The 23352-nt window shown below is 54.1% G+C and overlaps 1 protein-coding gene across 4 annotated transcripts in view; it reads left to right on the forward strand.

Moving 5' to 3' along the window:
- The window catches only part of NTNG2 (netrin G2), a 51819-nt gene that overhangs the window by 14790 nt on the left and 13677 nt on the right, over positions 1 to 23352 (forward strand). For all 4 annotated transcript variants that reach the window (XM_055719663.1, XM_055719665.1, XM_055719664.1 and 1 more), the window contains exons 3-5: positions 8933 to 9576; positions 21352 to 21524; positions 23261 to 23287. In XM_055719663.1, coding sequence (XP_055575638.1) covers positions 8933 to 9576; positions 21352 to 21524; positions 23261 to 23287 — 844 coding nt within the window. The remainder of the gene's footprint in view (positions 1 to 8932; positions 9577 to 21351; positions 21525 to 23260; positions 23288 to 23352) is intronic.

Here is a 23352-nt window from a genome sequence, read left to right on the forward strand (position 1 = left end):
AGCTTGACCAAAGTGGTATTAAAAAAGAAAAATAAATGTAGAAGAAGACATAGCATCTTGAAGAAAGCCATTAAGATTTCATTATGAAAAGGTGCACTTTGCCATCAGAGCACCACTGACATCTCCACAACCCGACCGACACGGCAGTGCTGGCCCCGTCGGGGACCCCTCCCCACACACCGACAGGCATCCCGAAACAGCACAGAGCCACCCCTGACACATCTGCTGGGTCTGAGCCCCAGCTGTGCTGCGGGGAAACCCTGTCTGGGCACCAGGGGACGGGTCAGTAGTGCAAGAGGAGCAGATGCTGAGCAGGCAGCCCCACACATCCCCCCACGGCTCCCCGCATCCCCCCACATCCCCAGTGGCATCGGGCAAGGAGGGCACCAACCTTCCCCTTGGCTGGGGGGGGTGGCTGGTGCAGGGCTGTTTGGCTTGAGAGGGGCCTTGTATTTCTCCTCAATTACCTCCGTGCTCCCAGCCAACCCTGCCAGTGAGTTGTGCCACTTGCCAGCTGTTGGAAATAATCGCTGTAAATTAATTACGCTTGTTTCACCCCTCTGATCCCTCCCAGCCCATGAATAGAGTGAAAATTAATTGTCAGAGAGTATTTCTAGTTCTCTGGGAGTCCCATCCTGGCCACTGGCAGGGTATGGTTTATGCCCTGAAGCATGAGATTTAATTACCCACAAATGTTATTTTTGATCATAAAACCACCTTGTCTTTTCATAAATCCAGATAGAGCAGTTGAACCCTCAGGTCAGAAGCAGCAAGAGTGAAAATACCCCATACTGATGTTAGGACAAGCCTGTGTCCTCTCCTGGGTAAATGCAGTTCTGCTTGGGAAAGAGCATCATGTCCCAGAACAATTACTGGAAGAAAACCCAAGGAAGTTTCCCAGGCACCTGTCGCTCAGGGTGGCCCTCCTCAAAAATGTGTGTTGTAGAAAATAGATTTAACTCTGTATCAGTGGGGAGGACAAAGGTGGTTGTCACCAGACCTGGGTCGGGGACGGCATCTTCCCCACTTGGCGCATTATTTCCCGGTGCTAAATCGTGGTGCTGACAGGCACCGGAGCGAGCCTGCAGCCTGGCCAGGATGAGGACAGGGACAGATCCCTGGGAAGCCCCGGCAGAGCCAGGGAAGCTGGAGCAGGGGATGGAGGTGAAGCAAAGCCCCGCAACTCAATCCCACCGTGAATCAAGGGAATTTGGCTGAGCATAAAGCAGCAGGAAAGCAAACACACCGGGACAGTTGTTTCAGCTTTATCCTGCAACCCAGTGAGCAAATGGATCTCTCTTCAGTCCTTCCCTGGCAGGCAGGTTGCTGAGGGAAGGGGAGGCTGCCGGGCACACACGGTGGCACCGGTCCCCGACATGGACATTGGTGGGGCCGGAGGGCTCAGGTGCACACAAGGATTTTGGTGATGCAGTTGTTTGCAGGATCTGAAAGAAATTTGATGGCAACTTAAGGACTTCGCTGCCGTGTGAGGCAATGCAGGGACTTTGTGAGCCCCATCAGCTAATCTGTCCATGGGAAACCAAAGGCAGCATCATAGGTGCCCTGGGAGAAGCAGAAGGGCCTTGGGATGCACCCAAGAGCACCTTAAGCATCACAGCTGGACGAGGTGGGTGCTGAGGAGGGGATTGTCCCCTCCTGTGTGGGGGTGGAGGTTCAGACTGAGGTTTCGCTGGCCACAAACCCTCCTGAGAAGGAGGGAAGGACATTTCTGTGCCATCGCCCACCCCACTGAAATCAATCCAGCATCGCTCGACTCGCGGGCCAGCAAAACCCTGAATTATTGTGCCACTCGGAAAAACTGGATGAAAACCTATAGCTGAAAGGGGCAGCACCATCCAAACCCTCCTCATCCACAGCCCCCCCACCCCCGCCGTGGCGGCAGGTGCCGGCTGCTGCTAATGGCCCCACGAGGGACAGCCTTCAGTGGCACCAGATCTTCTCCTCTCTGCTCCAGGAGCCTGGTCACTAAGCAGATCACTCATTTCAGAGTCTGCAGGAAGCTCCTCCTCATGTTGAGAGCCAGACCTGGCTCTTCAGGTGCTTTAGGCCGTGGAGGGGGCGATGAAACAGCTCCTGGTCCCAACCATCATCAGCACAGGGAAGCCTGGAGATACCCAAAGTCTGAGAGCTCTCTGGTTGGGTTTGAGAGGGGGAAAGAAACACTACAGAAGGAAAGACCCAAGAGAAACCCACCAACAGGATAGATCTTTGTGCCAAAGAAATGCAATTAACCTTTTTCCTCTTTGATAAAAATCTTCCCATAAAAAAAAATAAAATCAAGGGGTACCCCACTACCCCCAGCTAAAAAAATACAAATTTTGGATTTCCAAAACTAGTCCAAGTTGATGAGACCTTGTCATTACTCTTATTAGGAGACTGCAATTAGAAACTAGTTGGTCTCAGGGTGACCTAGGGTTAGCAGAGACCTTGGCTTAAACAACACAATTCCAGCAGGCAGGAGAGACCCCTGAAAGCAAAGCAACAGCGGGGGCATCCCCTGGGCCAAGGCACCATTGAACAAATCACACCAGGTTATGAGCGCTGTGAGGAGCATCCTTGCCTGAGCAGTACAACCTTCACATCACCTGCTGATTTTTCCATGCTGAAATCTTGCAGGGCTTTTTTTCCCCTTTAATATGATCATTATTTTTATTATTTTTCTTCACTGTGCAGCTAGTGGCTGCGCTTGCTTTCCAGCTTCCCTTTGGCATGGACATCTCCTAAAAGCTGCAGTTTTGTTTTTGCGCAGCTTTCACCATTCACAACAGATGTATAGTTTGTTTAAAAAATTCAACAGCTTAATGATTAATCAAGTAATTTCACCTACAAAAATATATAATTTTATGCTACGAGGCTTAAAAATGGCATCATTTGCCAGGAAAAAAAAAAGCAAAACAACTTTGTGCACTCATTAAGAGCCCTAGAAACCAGCTGGGCTCTGTAAAACCAGGGCCCTTTATTGTGGCTGTTTTCCCCCCATTTTCCCCCCTCCCCAGCAACGTGGAAACAGCTTTGCTGCAGCATCCTGGATTTCTATCATCACACCTTGCTAGACCAATATCTTGTTTCCTAAGAAATCCTCCTGACGAGCGGGACTTGCTGTCACCTTCAGGAAGCCCCTTCTGCAGCATTTCTGCCCAGGCACCGAGGGGGCAGGACCCAGGGGCTGGCACTGCAGTCACCGGGACCAGGACATACGTCCACCTCGAGCATGGACCCGTGTGAACCTCATGAGGTTCAACAACGCCAAGTGCAAGGTCCTGCACCTGAGCTGGGGCAATCCCTGCTATGAACACAGCCTGGGGGTGAAGGAGCGAGAGCAGCCCTGAGAAGAGGGGCTTGGGGGTGGATGAAGAGCTGGACATCAGCCGGGAACATGTGCTGGCAGCCCAGAAAGCCAACGGTACCCTGGGCTGCATCACCAGCAGCGTGGCCAGCAGAGCGAGGGGGGTGATCCTCCCCCTCTGTTCTGCTCTGGTGAGACCCCCCTCTGCAGCGCAGCATCCAGCTTTAGGGTCCTCAGCACAGGGTAGACACCAGCGTGTTGGAGCAGATCCAGAGGAGGCCACAGGAATGATCGGGGGGGGGGGGGGGGGCGGCGGGGGGACTGGAACACCCTCCCCCTGCTGTGGGGAGGGACTGAGAGGGTTGGGGTTGTTCAGCCTGGGGAAGAGAAAGCTCTGGGGCGACCTTACAGCACTTAAAAGGGGGCTTGTTGGAAAGATGGGGACAGACAGTTGAGTACAGCCTGTTGCGATAGGGGCAATGGTTTTAAACTAAAAGAGGGTAGATTCAGATTTGGTAGAAGGAAGAAAATCTTTACCATGAAGTGAAACCCTGGTACAGGTTGCCCAGAGAGGTGGTAGATGCCCCATCCCTGGAAACATTCAAGGTCAGGCTGGACGGGGCTCCGAGCAGCCTGATCCAGTGGAAGGTGTCCCTGCTCGCTGCAGGGGACTGGACTGGGTGACTTCTAAATGTCCCTTCCAAGCCAAACCACTCTATGTTTTGCCCCGTGGAGGCACAATCTTGCTACGATGCCATTTGTGAGGACAAGTTGTCTTTAACGAGGCTCTGGCGATTTGTCCCTGGGGATTTGCCCCTTGGGGCTGTGCCGGGGCTAAGCAAGGTTACAGTGCTCTTAGGTGCACCCTCAAGAAATGAGCAGCCAGAAGAGCATGCTGGAGAGCCAGAAACCTGCAACATCTAGTTGCTGTGAGGACACTCACGACTGATTTAATAGCGTGAGACTCAAAGTGAACTGGTTTATTTTAAGCTCACCGAGACCAAGTTTGCCTGGCTAATGCATTCTGACTTTTAGATTGAAGACGTAAATATCTTGAGACTTTGGACAGATTCTTTGGAGGACGCACGGCTTGGAGGAGGAAACCAGATTCAAAAATAATACCTGGAATTATTCCAAGAGCACTATAACTGATCTTACCAGGACCAACGGAGCAGCCAAAGTATGGCCATCTGTTTCCGCTCCCCCCTGCCCTCCTGGCTGACTTCAAACCACCCCACCAGCAGAAAATGCCTTGAGCATCCCGTGGAGGAAGGACAATTCAATAAACCTAAAACCAAAAAGGAACACTTCATTTTAGCAGAGGAAGCCGTAGTGATGTGACTCACTTTGGTGGCTTTTGAGGCTCTTCCCCACCCTTCAGCACTGTCACTTAGAGGTTATTTTTGTGTTTGTCCTGTTACAACCACGCAGCTCTTGAGGTGTGTGCCGCTCCGGAGCACCAGGGTGGTTAAAGACATCTTTGGGCTTGCTGCCTGCTGAGCTGAGCACGCTTACAGGTTGGGATGCATAGAAGCCATCAGGGATCGTGCATCTCCGTTCCCTGATCTCTGGGAAGAGCATATGGCAGACAGGCAGAGTCCTGGCTCCGCTCCCCGGTGCTCCTGCCCCACCAGGGCCCCTGCCAGGGATATGCCTGGCCAGCCCTGTCCCTCCAGACAGGGCACTGGGGGGCGGATCATGTTTGTCAGACCCAGTTGCTTCCTTCACTGCCCCTGGGAAGCCTGTCCCACCGCCCACCCTGGTCACCCTTCACTGCTCTGGGTAAATGCTTTCTTATTGTAGTTTGGTCACAGAGTAACCTTGTGTAACTTGGCCACTGCTTAAGGAAGTCTCCAAAGAAAGCCTTGACAGGAGCATCATCCATAAGACCCAAAGGTGAAGCTGGCCACTGTGGCCCACAAATACTCAGTGGAGATTCATCTCACACCAGCTCAAGGGCTTTGGCCGCCTCGATGGCTGTCGCACGCAGGCAAGGAAGCCACATGGCAAGAGCACTCTTGCCAGGACAGCTCTGTTCACGCAGACTGCTGCTCACACAGAGCCATGCCGAGCAGCAGGGCTCCCCAGGGGTTTACTGGGGAGCTTTCTGCTGCCATCTCAAGCCCACTCCCCACCTAAGCCCCCCAAAACGCTGCACTGCGGCACCCTTCTTCAGACAAGAGGTGAAAACGGACCTCCGGGATGGTCTTTTTGGGAGCATCCTATTAAGCCATCTGTATGACCACATTGGCAGTGAGACCATACTGCAACGCAATATGTTGCCTCAGCACAAGAAGCACACTCAGAGCCCCCAGCACTTCAGCTGATGGGGATTTTTCTTCCTTTTCCATCAGCCACCACTGTAAAGCTGTGCTAAGAGGCAGCTACATCCCCCAGCAGGAAGCTGTGTCTCATTAGCAGAGGTAAACAATTCCTCTGAACGTGACGAGTCAGGAGAGCATATTAAATATGTCATGTCTTAGGGGTTTTTTAATCCCTGCTCCGGAACAGCGTGCCGCAGCAGGAGAGTACCCCCCAAGCACGGCTCAGCCCCAGCACACCCCAGCTGGCATCTTCCTTTGCTCAAGGCATCTCCCCGCCTTTGGGAGGGCAGTAGGGTGCACCTGGGCAGGTGCCCTCAACATCAACCACCTGAGCAAGCCTCAGCACTCCATTTATTTCCCTTGCTCAACTGGCACAGCTGCAAACAAGTGGAAAAAACCCCCAACTATCCAGCCATTTGCTTTTAAAACATCCGTTCAGCATCCTCCCTGCTTTGGGGCTGGGCAGCGCGCCGGAGCTCAGTGGCTCCGGTTGCAGCCCTTCCTCCCAGCGCACACGGAGATGGCAAAAACCACACGTTGCTCAAGTTAAGGCTGTAACAAGAGGAGCAAATCCCAGCACGGCACTGGTGGCTTTACCGGCAGGCAGTGTGTCCGAGAGCAAGACAATGCTGAAAATAGTATGAGTTTTGCCTTGTTTTATCAACTGGCTTCTGCTGCTTTCCCTGGCAGCCACATGCACGCACACACACCCCCAGTGCATGCTTTATTTACAGGAGTCCCCTTTTCTTCCCCAAGGATGCTGCTGCATCCCCTGCAAAGGGGTCTGATGCTCACATACAGATCAGCTGCTCGCTATTTCGTTTTATCCCCGCTGCTGGCGGAGCAGCCTCCTGCCTTATTTACAGCGTGCTACTCACGCGGCTCAGGAGACAGAATTATTTATGTGCTCCTGAGCTTTTCTAGGCTCCTCGGTGCTGTGGCCTCTGCTCCCTGGGCGCATAATTGTGCACATTCAGTGCCTGTCTCGGAGCAGCAGGGAGGCACCAACGGCCCATTTTACAGACACAGAGTGAAGAAGCTCCAAGTAGTTCCCAAGGCTTTTCGCTGTCCAGCCAAAGATGGCAAAGCCCAGATTTTCCACAGGGCCTCATGTTACACAGCAGTTTCCGTGCTCAAAGCCCAGTCCCACTTTGTACCAAAGAGCACCCATTTGTACAAGCCAGATCCTCTCCTCTGCTTTGCTCACGGTATACACAGGGCACCCTAAAAGCAGGTACAAGCACTGACACTCCAACAGTTTCCCAGGCCAAAACAGGCCCATGGCACAGGATCCGTCCCCAGTGCCACGGACACAGGAGCAGCCTCTTCCCACGCTTCCCTGCGCTTGCAGTGGGGCTCTCCCAGCCCTGGGATGCAACCAGGCTGTGCAGACCCCAGCCCTGCACCTCACTTGTTTTGAGCCCCCAGGTACCAGCATCGGCTCCCTGTGACAGGGGATCAGCAGCCCCCCGCACCCTGGTGCTGCAGGAGGTCCCCAGGGCCGGGCAGGAGCGCGCTGCCCCCCCATGCACAGCACCTTCCCACAGGCTCCCCACCACACACAAAGCATTCGCAAACCAAACCACGAAACCTGGCTCTGCCTTACCTTACAAGTCCGCTGTGCTCAGGAGGGCCAGACCTCACACCCAGCAGGATCCTCACCTCCAGCCATCAGCTCTGAGCAGCTCCAGCTGCTTTATCACCTCCTCCTCCTCTGCCAGGTGCCTTTGCCTCCCTTACGAGGGTCCCACTGCAGCAGAGCCCACTTGTCTTACCAGTCCTTCTCCCTCCCTGATCCTCTGGATTTTGAGTCCAAGAGGGAGGCAGAGTGACAGCAGAGATGCTTCATATGCAAAAACAGATTTGCAGTGTGTTGCAGAGGTTTTTTTGCAGACAGTACCCATTATAACACAGCCAGCCCCACATCAACCCCAAGGCAGGTCTGACCCACATGCTCACGGAGGCAGGGACTGCAGGGCAAGTAACAATGGGCTTTAACACACATCTGGATGAGCAATAGACCCATGTGGCACAGCTAACCCTGATGCCCACCTCCAAAACTTCAACATTTGGTGTGTGACCTTGATGATATTTCCTTAGTGCAGTTCAGCACAGGTGGATGCCTGCCTGTGTCCCTGCAAAACATGCAGGCTTGGCCATGCTTTGTCATTTGTGGGCAAAATGGGACAGCTGGACCTTTTCCCTCATTGCCTAGGCCTGCAGGTGACAAGTGACATAGCACTGGATGTTGTGGCCTGGATGGGATGAGCCATCCTTCCCACCATCATCCCCATGGGTGGATGAGGACCAGTGCACCTCCTGCCTGAAGCTGGGGAAGGCAGCATGGCTTGGGAAGCACCTGTCCCCGCAGGCAGCAGGGCTGCCAGGCACAGCTACCTAATTCAGTTTCTGCAAAGACATTACCTGACGTTCCCTTCTATTTGCCACGGGCTAAGGGTGCCTGGACAAGCAGCAAGCGGCAGGGGGGGTGGGGGTGGTGGGGTGGTTAGGCTGCAGGAGTCCCAGATCCCTTCTGGGTGCTGGCGGGTGAGCACAGAGACACCCCGTTCCCTTCCCGAGCCCCTGTCAGCTCAGCCCCCCGTCAGTGTGGGTAGGCTGAGCAGTGGCCATCTCACCGGACTGAGCGGGTGCATCCTGAGCGTACCCGCTCTGCGTGGCCCCAAGGCCAGGATGCTGTCCTGGGAACAGCAGAGACACAGGGAGCACAACTCTCTGCTCGCTTTGGTACAGGCCAGTCCTGTCCCTGCTCGGAGCTGGGAAATTGGGTTTCCCTCCTCTAGCCCTGCTCAGAGGTACTGGAGAGACAGTGTGTCCCCAGGCCATTTGGCATCAGGAGCCACGAGAGGCATGGATGTGCTTTGGGGATTTTAGCCATTTGGTTCTTGCAAGGGAGAGGGGAGAATGCAGCTTTCCGTAGGCTTGTAACGTGGCCAAACTTGAGCGGAGTTCTCCAAGACCGTCTCAGGGAAAGCGCTTTCTATGAAAATTGCCCCCATGCCAAACTGAAACGCCCTTTCCCAAAGGGCCTTTCAAAGGAAAGAGCACGGCCGTTCTTGTAGCAAAGGCAAAGCCACATCTTTCTGTCTGAAATTCATGCTCAGAAACAGCACCATCCAGAGCCAGACCCCTGGCGTACTCCAGTTCAGCACAGCAGTTCATGTTTGATGCAAGCAGCTAAACCCAGGACCCAGTAATGGTGTGAGTTTGGCCGCATGCCTGCGACGCCCATGCGATGCCCAGGTGTTACCTTCTTCTCTTGTGACCGTTGTTGTTGTTCCAGGAGAACCCGTACCTGTGCAGCGATGAGTGCGACGCCTCCAACCCGGACCTGGCCCACCCACCAAAACTCATGTTTGACAGCGAGGACGAAGGGCTGGCCACGTACTGGCAGAGCGTGACGTGGCGCCGGTACCCAGAGCCGCTGCTGGCCAACATCACGCTGTCCTGGAACAAGAGCATCGAGCTGACGGACGACATCGTGATAACCTTCGAGTATGGCCGACCCACCATCATGATGCTGGAGAAGTCACTGGACAATGGGAGGACTTGGCACCCGTACCAGTATTATGCAGATGACTGCATGGAGGCCTTCAGCATGCCAGCACGGAGGGTCCGGGACCTCTCCACCACCAGTGCCAACAGGGTCCTCTGCACGGAGGAGTATTCCCGCTGGGCGGGCTCCAAAAAAGAGAAGACCGTCCGGTTTGAGGTGAGGGACCGCTTTGCCATCTTTGCTGGCCCTGACCTGAAGAACATGGACAACTTGTACACCCGGCTGGAGAGTGCCAAAGGGCTCAAGGACTTCTTCACCGTCACCGACCTGCGGATGAGACTGCTGAGACCAGCCCTGGGGGGCACCTACGTGCAGAGGGAGAACTTGTACAAGTACTTCTATGCTGTCTCCAACATTGAAGTCACCGGCAGGTAACGGCCACTGTATTTCTTTGGGTATCTCTTCTCGGAGGGATGCGAAGAGGGTTACTGCTAGAAAACTAAGCTGTCAGCGCTTCTGTCGACCGATAAGGTTACCCGTGGTTTCCCTCTGAAATCCCCTTTCTCCCCAGGCAGGTTAGTGCTGGTAATAAATCAGATGTGTCCTTGCAGGGAATGGCTGGGGCACCTCCAAGGCCGTGTCTGAGAGCAGGGCTGTGTTCCCCCGAAGCCGGCGTGGGGGAAGCTGGGACACGGCTTTGGGGGGATGGTGGGGGTCTGCGTTCCCTCTGAGACCCTGTCCCCAGCTGCACAAACACGGCCAGCCTCTGCCCAGCAATTGCAGGGGCAATGCTAGTGGATCCAGGGGGAGGTGAGGGATGAGGCTCGCCCCGCTGAACTCCGGCTCACGGCCAGTGCCGGCAGGACAGGTCATCCCAAGTCAATCCTGCGTTCCCAGATCAGCCCTGGCTCTGGCAGATGAAGTTTGGGGTGACGGTAAACCCCCCCGACAGATCTGAGGCAGGGGAAGGCAGGAGGGGGGGTTGTTTCTCCTGGGTTTTGTTTTTCATTTCTCTGTACGATGCCATATGTTACGTTATGACATCAGCTGAAAAAGCAAAGTAAGGTGGAAAAATGCCGAGATGGCTAATTTCCCATCCAGCTCGTGGATTCAGCTTGTGTGAGACTTACAGGCAAGAGGGGAAAAATCTTCCCATCACCCACCTCGTGCTAACAAGAATCACCACAGTGACAGAGGAGCTGTTTGTATCGGTTCCAAACTGTTTGCTTCTGAGACTTGCAAGCAGAAATGTTTTGCAGGTGCCACCGAGGCTGGCTTTGAATGGGCTCCAAGGGGAAGGAAGATGCAGCGTGGGGTGGGAGAGCCGTGGGGGCAGGCAGGAGGCGGCGGTGACGGCAGCAGCAGGCAGAGGGGCTAGGGCTCTCCCACCGGGTGGGCATGAGCCACCGTGGCTCTCAGCTGGGCTGGCAGCACATCAGGGTGCCCACCATTGGGACTGTTCAGGGAAGAGCCCTGGGGAGCTCGGGCACACAGGCAGAGGTGTGGGAGAGCACCTCCACACCCATCTGCAAGCGCCCAGGTCTCGGTGCAATGTGCTTCTGCATGAATGTGTGCGGAGAGACATGTTACATCTGCCCGTAAGAAGTATTGCCGGGGTACTAAATACCCACTGTCCTCAAATGGCTCGGGATGGGGTGAAATAGCAAAGTGAAGAGGGTGGAAGGGAGGGAAAGCTGGCAAAGGCGAGGGAAAAGGCAGGCACATTGCCTTCCCCTCCACCCCAACCACAGGCAGTCCTGCCCCTGCTCTGTCTGCCGCAGCCCCACTGCCTGCAGGGACGCTGGACGTTACTGACAGCAGCGGCCACACCACGGGGATCGATTCCCAGCCAGAGCCCCCGCTGACCGGGGCGACTGGCAGGAAGGGCTGGAGCTGGTGTACGAATTTATCCAGGCTGCTTAGGCTCTGTAACAGGGACACAGAGTTTTCAGCTCAGAAAGTGGTAAATTAGGATTAAATGTTGGATGTCGATGCTTCTGCAATGGCCTTTGGCTCCCAGGCATGGAGGTAACCGTGCAGATAACCGAGGACTCGTTACTGCACCTGCAGCAGCTTCAGCATACCTGATGCTTTAAGATACGTGTTAAAATATTCTTGGTGTGTTGTGAATGCCTCCCTCCTCAGAGCCCTTTGCCTTTTCTGCCTGCCTTAGGCAGGATATGTTGCTTCAGGACTTTTGACTTCAGGCTATGCTGGTGGGATCCTCCACAAGCGAGCACCTTGCTGGCTGTCAGCTCTCTTCCTCCCCCCACCAGCTTTTGAACTCACTGGCCAAATGTAATACTATTTAATAGCAGCAGAGATTGTTTCAAGAGGTAAAATCCCTACAGACTTTGTGAAAAGAGGCAACTAGGGCAAGAGAGGAAAACCTTTTCAAACACCCCTGGGAGGGGGATGGCACAAGCTCTAAGAGACATCTGAGACTCCACAGCTGCCTGCACCCTAAAGACAGCGCTGGCGAGGGAGGGCTGGGCTGTGGACGGTGGAAGCTGCAATGCTGCTTTTTTGCTGGGGCCAGAATGAGACTGGTTGGGGGTTGTTGGCTAATTGCTGGCGGGCTCACCCCAGAGCTGGCGTGCTGCCGGCACGGACGCCTGCCCACGGCTGCTGCAGAGCAGCGGCTCCTGCTGTCTCTGCTCCCCTCTTGGCTCTGTTCGCCATGAGCTGCCTGATGCAGCAGGGCCTCCTCCGAGAGGGCTTTTCCCAGCCCAAACTCCAAGCCCCAAGCTACAGCAAGACCCAGCTGTGCGCTGCTCCGCTCTCCCCGACCAGCCCCGCTTGCTGGGCTGGTCCCTAGGAGAGGGGGAAACTCATCCTGGACAGGGAAGAAGTCGATGCCTGTCCTGTGCTGATTTTTCCAGCTCCGATGGGCACAGGGCAGGGAATGACGACTGGTTGAGGGGCTGCGGATAAGTGGTGTACAAGGCGGAGAAGCTTCATATGAATCGACTCTGCTCCTGTGATCGTTCCAGTCCCAGCAACCGGGTTTTTTCACTGGAAAGCAATCTAATTGCAGCTGTAAGCAAAGCCAGTTACGATGCAGGGACTAAAACCAAATTAAATCTTGTGTATGGCTCAACAAGGGGTGGGTTATTGAGAGAGAGGAGAAATCAATGTGAGCCTGACAGGAGCGCGGCACAGGAAAGGGGGAGGCAGGGCTGGGGATGGATGCACACTGCCTCTTCCGGGATGTGGGAACAACCATGTTCGAGGAAGAGGAGGAAAGTGCCTAGACAAAATGGGTGGGGGGTGTTAGGGATCCACTACAGGGGTCATGGAAATGAGAGGGAAGAGGGTTATGAAGAAATGAGGGCTCAAAGGCAAAAAGCACAGGGGAGCAGGGCTGAGAGCAGCCCCAGGAGGCTGGAGGAGAGGGGCTCAGCTGTGGCATGTGGCACTGCTGGAGCAGTTGTGCTGTCGGAGTGCGTGGCATCGCCTGTGCCCATGTGGCACCAGGATGTTGGCAGGCAGCTGGCAGTGCCCACAGGGCGATGGGAGACATGGCAGCTCATTTACAGTTGATGGTCATGGTCAAGGGAAGAGCAAAAGGCTTTGCCCTCAGAGCAGACCATGAGCCTGGGTGGTTTCTTGTGCCACAGCCTTGGCTGGTGGACTCAGAGAGGTACCTCTGATGCCCTCAGTCCATGTGCTCCTGGGCCCCCATCCAAACATAACCCACCCTTCACCCCTCTGCTTCCCACCAAGGAAAACCCCTCACTGTGATCTCCCAGAGCTTTTGGGAAAAGCAGAAAAAGATGGAGCAAAGGACATGGGGAGAAGGGGAAGGAGTCTGCTGCCTTCTCTCCTCCTGTAGGCCAGATAAACGGGGGCAGTCAAGAATTTGCAAGGATCTCCAAAGCGTCTGGTGAATCCTGAGGGTCACTGCTCCCTTCCTGGGTGTTGGTGCAATGGGCTGGTGCTCCAGGGCCTCCTCTGCCCACTCCATCTGCGTCCTCTCTTTGCTTAACCTCAGCCAGGTCCGTTTCCCCATTTATGGCTGACAGTTTATTTTTACTCTTTCTTCTTGGTGTCTTTTTCTTTTCTTTTTTTTTTTCTTCTTCCATCCTGTCCCTATTGATCCGCAGAGTAACTGGAGATGCGGAAGAGTCAAGACAGGAATAGACACGAGCAAACCCTTGGCCTGTGTGCTTGTGTGTGTGCCAGGCAAGGTGCGGAAGGGAAGCGGAAAGACTTTTCCCCACAGATGTCTATTCACTGCTTCATTTTCTCCTCAGTGCAGCAATGAGCTCGGTCATCTTCTTGGGAATGGGTGAATGAGCTTTTCCTGGCTGCCAGGACTGACGGCCGGCACGAGGAAAGCCGCCGGTTCTTTTTCCATTACACACCACGTCTCTTCGGAGTAATTTTTTCCCCTTCGTAACGTCAGTCACCACAGCGCTCAGCAGGGCAAGCTCCATCATGGAGACATTAATAAGCCATAATTGAAGTTAATGTGCCATGGCCAGGACATGTGGATCCAGTTAGGAGGAATCAGATTGAGCAGAAGTGAATCAATTTTAGGCTGATTATTAAGATTTCTCTCATTCGTCCTCCGTGCCCCAACGTATGCTGTCTGTCCGTCCGTCCGTCTGTCCTGCCAGTGATGAGCAGTCCCTGGAGGAATGCAGGAGGAGGGAGTGTTGCTCATCACCGAGCCGCTCCCTGTAACAGTGCCTCACCTGGGCTTTGCTCAGCCCAAAGGGTCACCAACGAGAAGACAAGGTTTCCAATTTTGTAACAGCATTTCCTTTCCTCCCTCCACCAATTGCTTTTCTGAGGGTTTCCTTGGCTTCTCTTTTGCTTACACCAAAGAACTGAAGGGAGGCCCTTCGTGCTTCCCTGCTTTGATCCCTGCCTTCCCCTTGGGCGGTTCTTGGTGCCCCGCATGGATGCTCTCCGGGAGGCTTTGCTCTCAGCATGACTTGGAGTGGAGAGTTTACACTAGTGGAGCAGAATGAATTTGCCCAGGCCATAATCCTGGTTCCAACAGCCAGGATCAGGCACTCCAGACCTGGAGGATCAAGACCATCCCACAAAGCGCCTTCTCCAATAAACTGAGCTGGTTAATTCTCCATGGTAGCCACAGGCAAGGGATACATTTTTCGAGATTCTTGGTGAGTCTTGGGATTCGGTGATGCTCAATGCTGTATTGGTGTTAAAGATGAAGCTATTCCTGCTCAGCCTGGTGTCCGCCTCCTGCTTCTGTCCTCCAGGCCAGTGCAGCTCAGCACTTCCCCTGTGGTTCTAGCTCAGCTCGAACCAGGGCTGCCAGTGCAATGCTCATCCTGGCTGCTCCCAGGCTGCTTTGCCCTGCTTGGATATTCCTCCTTCTGGCTCTGTTGTTGAAGTTGTTGGAGAGCCTCCAGCCTGTCTTGACTTCTCCAAGAAAGCTGTCTCTAAAAGGGAGGAAAGAAGGAGGTTTGGTCCATGGAACAGCCTCTTGTTAAGGGTCTTCGGTTTTGTGTAATGACCGGTGCCCCCACTGAGCATCTTCCCCTGAGGAGCAGGGTGGGACCTGCCGGCTGCACCACTGCTGCTTTGCAGAAGGGGGACAGGCAGTCCCTGTCTGTGGGATCTGTGGGAGCCTGGGCTTCCCCAGCCCCAGTGCTGGAGCATCACCCCCAAAATAGCCACAGGCTCACCCAAACCTCCCCCAAGAACTAGCCCAACACCCCTGCAGACCATGGTCAGCTTCTGCCCACGCTCAGTAGCTTTGGGATGACCAGGAAAACCAGGGTGAGCACTGCCTGTGCCCATCCCCCCTCCTCCCCCCACAGCTCCTGGCAGCCAGACTCCAGGTCCCAGGAGGTAACAGCATCCTCGTGTCAAGGACGGCCGGGTCTGCGCCAACAGTGCACTGTGCTCCTCAGCCCGTCCTCGCCTCTGTGCCGGGCGGCCCCTGAGAGCTGAATTTCCCTGGCATTCCTCCAGGCTGGAATTATAGCTTGAGTTCAAGCAAAATCTTGTTCTTGGTCATATAGTTAAATTAAGTTAATGCACAGCAACTGTTTGCTTGGCTTTCCTTGAGTCTCATAAAGGTTTTTACTCCCACTGCAGCAAGATGGAGGGAAACTGGCTGAGCAGGAGGGAGGGAGTTAGCGAGAAACCCAGTGAGCTCCTCCTTCCCCCAGACACTCTGACACTTTGTCAATAGCCGGAGACGGATGCCCAAGGTCCTATTACCTGCTCCTGGCTTTGGTTTGTGAAGGTTTTTATTTCCCCTCCGATTTTGTTGCTGAGTTGCGTCCGGCCCTGAGCAGATAATAGAATTTCATCGATAGACTGAGAAGGTGATGTATGTTAAAGCACTTAATATAAACAGACTTCTACAGGAGCCCAAATTCAATTTGGCCAATGAACTCAATTGCAGGCATTATTGCATTCCAGGAGAAAGACGAAGAGCATTTATACACGCTGCTCTGCAAATATTTATGTTCACATATCTGTGTGATGTCCTCTTCACCCTTCCTCCCTTCTGTTGCCCGACCCCCTAATGGGGAAGTTTGGTTTTGTGTTTGCTTTTTAAGACAGTTTTGAATGTAAATAATGTTCCACCAGTCAGCAGGATCTTGACAGCTGGTGAGTGTCAACTTATTTAAAATAAATAGCCTCTCGAATGGGAACAGCCAGCTATCATGCTCTCCACTTTGGCATCTTTTAAATTGTCTCCTCGCTGTAACCCAAACCTCAAATCATTTCGAAGGGCAGCAAGGAGGGTTCCTCCCCGCCAGGAGGACTCATCCATCCCTACCACACAACCAGAAGTGAAAACCCACAAGGAAAAAAAACCACTCACAACATGTCCCTCTGACCTAACCCAGGGCCTTTTTTTTCTTTTCCAGTTTTTGGCTTTTTTTCCAGGCCACTCCCCCTGGTTCAAGCAGAAACAAACAACGTGTTCAAATGTTTTTTCCGCCCCCTTCAGCCCCTGGACCATTGGCTCAGTTACACTCCCAGCCCTGCTCCCAGGATGAATGAGCCACCATCACCTTCTCCAGCCCTTTCAGCCCTGCCCTGGTCACTGGCAATAGCAAACCTCTGCCAGAGCGATATCCCAGCAAGGCAAGTCCTAATATAACTGCTCTCCACAAAGGGATGGTGCTTCTCCCATGGCCCAGCCATTAGAAGCTATTTTTACCTGCTTCCACACGCACAGATGGGCCAGAAACAATCCAAGCTCAGCACCCGTTATGCTTTGCCCAAAAGATTTGCTCCCTGCTTTTGCTGAGCTGCCAAAACAGTTGCAAAAGAGCAGGTAAAAAGTGGGTAAGTCATGGCCAGGCAGCTGCTGGAGCATGCTGTGAGCAACGGCTGGGGATGACAATAGAGATGGATAAGAGTTATTCATGTTTCCCCGAGAGCTGAGATCAGTTGAAACATCGTTCTCCTCGGGGACAGAGAGGAAAGAGCTCCCTTCAAACACATGGTCCCATGAGACTCATTAAAGGCTCATCAATTACAGTGAGAGCAAACAATTCAGGGGGAAGCTATCATAAGCCTTACTTTGGATGGCAGTCATTAGCAGCTCTCTGCTGCGCTGCCTCTCCCAAAGCCAGCTCGGGCGAGCAGAAAAGGAGCAGGGGGGCAAAGCCAAGCTGGTGGAGGGGGGAAAGCAGGAGCCCGATGGCCCAGGAGCCAGCAGGAGGGCACCAGGTCTCCACAGCATCCCTGGAGCCGTGTGGTAGCATCCTCCAGGGTGGAGGTGAGGGCGCAGGCTGGACTGGAAGGAAACTGGGCAGGGAGGTGGTGGCCCACTGGAGCAGGCTTCTATTCTCCCACGTCCCTGCCCAGGCTTTTTTAAGGAGCTCAGGGCAAGGCAGGATTGGCCCACAGTGGGAACTGGTGCATGGGGATGGAACAGCTCTCCAGGTCTCCACCCAGCGAGTGGTTCTTCCAGCCCTACTCAGCACCACAGCAGGGTCCTGGCAAGATGCCTGGGGTGGTGCCAGCGCCCCAAAGCTGGCTCATCCCCACAGGGAAGGAGAAGGATAAAGAGATGCTCTTTGATTTTTCTCTGCGTTACTTCCCAGCTCTGCAAGTGGGGTTACAAACAGAAAAGAGGTTGTAAAATCTGTAAGAATCCTTGGAAGGAAAGTAAAGGGCTGGGGGTGGCTTTTTAAAATTATTTCAGAAGTCATTAGCAATGAAAGCTCAGAGACAGGGGCTGCTTTCCCATTCCCAACCTGGCTTCTGCAGGTTTGCGGCACTCACCCCTGCCTTCACCCCCTTCCTAAGCCTGTGCACGGGCATCTCCTTCCCTCACATGCCAGCTTGGCACCAGATGCCTCTCCAACCGCTCGCTGCTGTGACCTCCAGGATGCTGACTTGGAGAAATGCAGAGATGGCAAACTGTTCTTTATGGCTGTAAAAAAAAAAAAGAGAGAGAGAGAGAGAGACAGAGAAAGAAAAGGACATTTTCCTGTAAACTTTCCCTGGCGCTCCAAGCTCCATGATGTTCCCTGGTGGAGACATTGGCAGCATCAGACCACACTGCACCACTCTGAGGAAAGGCAGCAGCTGAACGACCTGCACTAAAATAAACTCATAAATATCCCGTCGTGCAAACTGTAACGTCTTGGGCCACACAGCACTCCGGCTACTTTTGCTGGGAACAGTGTCAGCCAGTTTCTGTTTAATGCAAAATACAGTTGTGTCACCTGCTAACAGCCCAGCACAGGACTTGGGTGTCCCCGGGCCATGGAGGGTGCCTGTGGGTGCTGCAGCTCCCACTGGGTGTGCACTGGGGCTGCTCTCCTCCGGGCTGTGCCCCACCACGGCTGCATCCGACGTGGGCTCTGAATGCTCACCGAGAAACAGCACCGTCACTGCTAGCTTCGACCCATGAGCTCCAGAGGAGAAACACTCCCAGCTCTTCAGATCTCCTGCAGAGCCAAAGAAACCATTTTGCAACGAGCATTTTGCTGGAGCAGCCTGGGACTGGAGCAGGGCCATTGCTGCCTTCTGCAGGACACAGCGCAGGTGTCTGCCCCATGCTGCTATTTAAGCTTTATTGCTAAGTAGCTCCTAACCTTTCCCTTCAGCCTCCCTTCCCTGCCATGGCTGGCCGCCCGAGGAAGATGAGCAGAGGCAAACAGGACTAGCAGCTCCCACCCAGGGGACCGGGTTAATGCCATTTACTCCACCAGCTGGATCTTGGCTGGGGAAAGACGTTGTGCACGTTCTAGCGCATGTCCTTGGGCTACAGGCCCAGAGGAGGAGGCAGAGAAGCCTCAAGAAGGAGTTGAAAGCCCAGGTGCACAAACCTTCACACAAAATGGGGCTGGCTGAAGGCGCTCAGCTGTTCGCCATTAAGTAATGCAGCCTGATTGATTGGGCTGGAAAGTGCTGCGTGGCGGGGTCAGCTTGCCGGGGTTACAGTTCTCTGCTTAGATTGATGATCCTCAAAGGTCGAGTTCAGAATGGAATTCCCTGGCAAAATGGATCCTTTGGATAACAAAACTTTTGCACAGCATCCAAGGGCCGAGCAGTAAGAAATATGTGACCTGGGCACAGGCAGGCGGGGTGACTGGCTGCCTCTGCTTTCTCTTTATTCAGTTTTCCTGTTTACACCCATTAGGAAGTGAGGGTCTTCTCTGGGAAGAGCAGTGCTCCATCACCCCTGCACTCAGTGGCTGGGGGACGCCCCTGAGCCCCCACCCCATCCCACTGGCAGGTGCCTTTGCAGGGGCAGGAGGGGGCTGGGGGCTGTCCTGCGGGCTGGTACCCAGCTCCCAGCCCTCAGCAGCCAGCGAGCAGCGTGTGTGTATGACAGCACTCCTGACTGCCTCCTGCATACACCCTGCCTCACTCTCCTGGCAGCGAGAAGGCTGGGGCTTGCTGCTCGGTGGCGGCAGCTTTGTAGCTGGAGCCAAATTAATGGCAAATGAGTTCCCCCTCCTGCAAGGCAGCAGCCAGCAGAAGCCCTCTGCAACACTGCTTGGCCCTCAGCAGGGCATACCAGGAGTAGGGACGTGCTACAAGTAGAAGGGGGTGATGGGGACCAGGAGGTGGTCACCCAGGGCTGATGTCCCCATTGCAAGACTAGCAGGTTTAAGGCCAGGAGCCAAGCGCTACCCTCCATGACAACCCAGACTTCAGAGGAAGCAAGGGGGATGCCGTGCCCTGCCTTCCTTGTACCCCTCCCCTGAGGCTCCTAAACTCCCCCCAAGCTGGGTTTTAAGGCTGCGCCCTGGAGCTGGCTCCCATCCCCTTGTTCCCACCAGTGGGAGGCGGGAGGAGAGCTGCAGCCCCCAGAAGCTGTTGCTCTGATTCAGGCTGCACCCAGGGCAGTAGCAGTGAGGCTTTGACCTGCTTTAACCCGATATCTTGCTCGCTTTCTTCTCAACTGCTCGTTCTGAAGCGAGTGAAGGAGGCCGTGCTGTGTGGACACTGAATAATTCAGAGTCAGGCTCCACAGCACCCCAGAGCTGGGCATCGCCTCTGCCAAAGGGCTGGGATGGCTCAGCCAAAATCCTTCCTCATCAGAGGCAGAGGGGACATGGAGCAGCTGAAATAGAGCATCCCTCCTGTGTAGGTACCAACCAAAGCTGCTTCCTTCACCCGGACACTGGGATTCGTGGCTTGCTCCCAGAGCACTAATGCTCAGAGGCTGTTAGTGCTTTCAGCCGTGACGCGGCATCTCCAGCTCTCGCTAACACACAGATTCAAGTGGAGCATGCTGAGTGTGTCTGCTGCTGCTCCGTGGACCACATTTTCTTCTTTCCTCCGTTTTTGAGACAGCAATATTTCCTCCTCTGCTTGGTCAGAGGCAGGGTTGTAAGATGGGGAGAGAAACTGTTCATCCAGCTTACGCTTAGCCTCTGAGCAGGTTTGCTAGAATTAAGGACAGGGAGGGGAGGGGGAGAAAGAAAAACAAAATCATACATGAAGGCAGCTCATCCAGCCATGCATGAGGAGGAGGAGGCAACGGCAGCCTCAGTGGGTCAGGCAGGCGGCTGGGGAGCATCTCTGGGGGCTCCAGGGGAGAGGGGGAGAGGCACCCAGAGCTGGTGGGCATGCACGGCGCTGGCGGCCAGGAAAGACCCAGCTCACAGCTCCCAGCCTAATCCAGGTTGTTTATCCCCATGCAGATAGAGCACCAGAAGCAGCGGGCCACGTTTCCTCATCTCTGCAAGCAGTTCGTTCCCCTCAGCTCTGCATCTCATGTACAATTAGCCCTGTAGAACGAAGCGCTGCCCATCAGACCTCTACTGGGTCACATAAGGCGCCACTTCACTGTTCTCTAATGGCTCTGCTTCTGAGGGTGTAAATTATTGCACAAAGCAATGAAAAACCAGTGGGCTGTGTTTGGGATACAGTGTCTGGAATGAAATGAGAGGGTTTGGTCCCCAAAGTCTCCATCTGATGGCCTGAGCTGGGGCCCGGGAGTTACCAGAGCCACGTCTGAGTTATGGGCTCAGCCTCTGCGCGAGTCACCTCCAGAGCCTGAGCAACAGGAATTATTGTGCATGGAGATAATTATTCCCTGCGTACTGCACTACAGCTCATTAAAAGTTTGTTAATGTTTTCAAATTGCTGAATCGTGGTTTTCGTCGTCATCTTCTCTGATGAGGCAGGGATGGAAAGGCAGATTCTGATGGTGACTTGTTCGCGGTGTTATTTTGGTGGCAGCAGGCTGGGGCTGCGCTGCGCGTAAGGAAAAGGGTTTGTGTTGTGCAACTTCACACCACAGGAGAAAACGCTCTTGACTTTAGCACGCTGCCCAGGGTCAAGGGGCTGAGCCCCACCAGCATTAGCCATGCTCCTCCAGCTACAGCCCGAAGCTCTCCTCTCTGCCTCCAGGTAAAAGCCTCCCTCTGAGCTACTCACCCAGATTTCCGTACCCGCCTGAAACGTGCGTGGCTCCTTCCTGGAGTCTCAGCTGGAAATGCTGACTTACCATTAAACGGTCTGTGCTACCACAGTTGGACGGTGGGAGTAAAATATCTCTCATCTTGGAATAGAGACTGCAGATCCACCTCGGGTGAGGAAGTGGAAATCATAACCCCAGCACCAGATACTTGGGGAAAACAGCTGAGTTCAGTGAAAAAGCCCTGCAGAAGGACCAGGAAAGGGGTAACCAGCCCAGCCTCGCCGCTACATCGTCACGCACATGGACGGCGCTGTACCAGGGGCACGGAGGAGCAGCCGTAATACCTGACAGCTCTCCTGTCTTCCTCTTCCAGGTGTAAATGCAACCTCCATGCTAACCTGTGCACCTTCAAAGAGGGCAGCCTCCAGTGCGAGTGCGAGCACAACACCACGGGGCAGGACTGCGGCAAGTGCAAGAAGAACTTTCGCTCCAGGTCTTGGCGAGCAGGATCCTACCTGCCTCTCCCCAACGGGTCCCCCAACGCATGTAAGTAACCTGCAGCGAGCCAGCCCAGGGCGCACCCCCACCCTGGGCTGCACAACACCTACAGATGGGGGCGGATTCTCATCTTGTTCGTCTCCGCTCGAAGCAGTGCAGGATGCTCCGCTCCCGAGAGGGAAGCGGGTATTTACCCCTGTCTCGGTACACAGAGAAATAAGAGAGGCTCTGGGTGGACGCGGAGGCGATTTGACTGGTAGATGAGTGCTGGGTCCTAGTGATGATGGCCTTGGGCCAGGATATAGGTCCATGGCTTTGTGTCAGTGCAAATTACTGTCCTTTGAAGATGTTATTTAGCCACGGTAGACCACGGGCTGTCAAGTAGTCCATGGGCTCAGTGCTGGCACTGCTCAGCTGCAGGAGTGCAGGTTGCTTTCTGGATGGCTTTCTGGATCCTGTTCTGCGTCTGTCAGTATTTCAGGCAAGCGCTGCAAGCTGCGGTCCCTCTGCGCAGCTCCAGTCTCATCCAATTGCCTGCTGGAGCAAGGCACTGACAGAAGCAAAGGTGCACAGATGAGATGAAGGATGCGTAACCACCATCGTTTGAGCAGGGGAATTAGGGCAGGAAACATCACAGATGGGCCGGTTTCTCCTGGGTTTCTGTCCAGTCCACATTAGCAGACTTGTTTAAATGTCACAGAGCCACAGTAGCCACTCCAGCCTTTCAAGCAGCAGCTTTGAGCATTACCAAAGAGAATCTTTTCCCTCCCTCCCCAAAAGTTTTTTGAAAGATTTATGTGCTTTAAGATGATCAAAGCTGAAATTCAGGCTCCGAAGGCCGTGATGGGAATGTTTTGTGTGTGCCAGGGCTGGTAGACGAGCAGGTTCTTTGAAAGGGAACGAGCTTGTCAGCTCCCACCAAGTGGCTGCATTGCTTCAAAGGAGCCTGGGAGAGTTTCTGGTGTTGACAGGCACAGACATGCTGTTCTCTCTCTTTCCCTCCCCTCTATTCCTTGTGTCTTTTCCTATTTCTCTTTCTCCTCTGCTTTTTCCTCTCCCATTCATCTCTCTTCCAATCTGTCATTCAGTCTTCTCCCCCTCTCTGTGGCTTCCCCCTCCCCTTCATCGATATCCTCTTCCTGTCCAACAGCGGCAGTTCTCTGAAGCCCCCTCCTCTCAGTGGTCCAGCCTCTACCATCATTGGTCCTGTGCTTTATGTTCATGCAAAGCTGAGCCTTCCCGTCATTCACCCACTTGTTACAGTAGGGAGGACCGTGGCCGTTAGCCTCCTGGGTGCCAGAAGCTGGTCCTTGGGTGATCTTCAGCTGGCGGGTTTGAAGCCAGGGGCTTTGCAGCATCCCATTGAGCCAGTGCTGCGGTAGGAAGGGTGTTCAGCCCTTCTGTTCACCGAAAACTGTCCCAGATGCAACACCTGGCTCAGACCCTACAGCTTGTGCTTTGCCCAGTGAACCTCGGAAGATATGCTTGTCCTTTGACAGTGGGTCAGGGAAATGGTTAATGGAAAAACCCATCAGCAAGGACCACACTGGTTTTTCTTTCCCAGGTGAAAGGCTTGAGATGCCAAGACCCCAGACAGCGCTGTCTGGCTGCCTCTCTGGTTTGACAAAAGCAGCTCTTAAGACGTTGCAGCAAACTGATATGCAGAGACCCCCACCAACTAATTGCTGTTTGGTCCCTCGTCGTGTATCTGTTTGATCTTCTGCTGGTACCAGAGCCGATGGTGTCCTGCTTCCAGTGACCGGGCTTCTTCTTGTTTTTTCCAGGTGCAGCTGCAGGCTCAGCCTTTGGCAGTAAGTAAAAACATAACTGAAATGCTGGCATTTAACATCGGTGCATGGTCCTTGCAGATGTCACT

The sequence above is a fragment of the Falco cherrug genome, chromosome 9, assembly GCF_023634085.1.
Source record: "Falco cherrug isolate bFalChe1 chromosome 9, bFalChe1.pri, whole genome shotgun sequence".
In the NCBI taxonomy this organism is placed as follows: Eukaryota; Metazoa; Chordata; class Aves; order Falconiformes; family Falconidae; genus Falco; species Falco cherrug.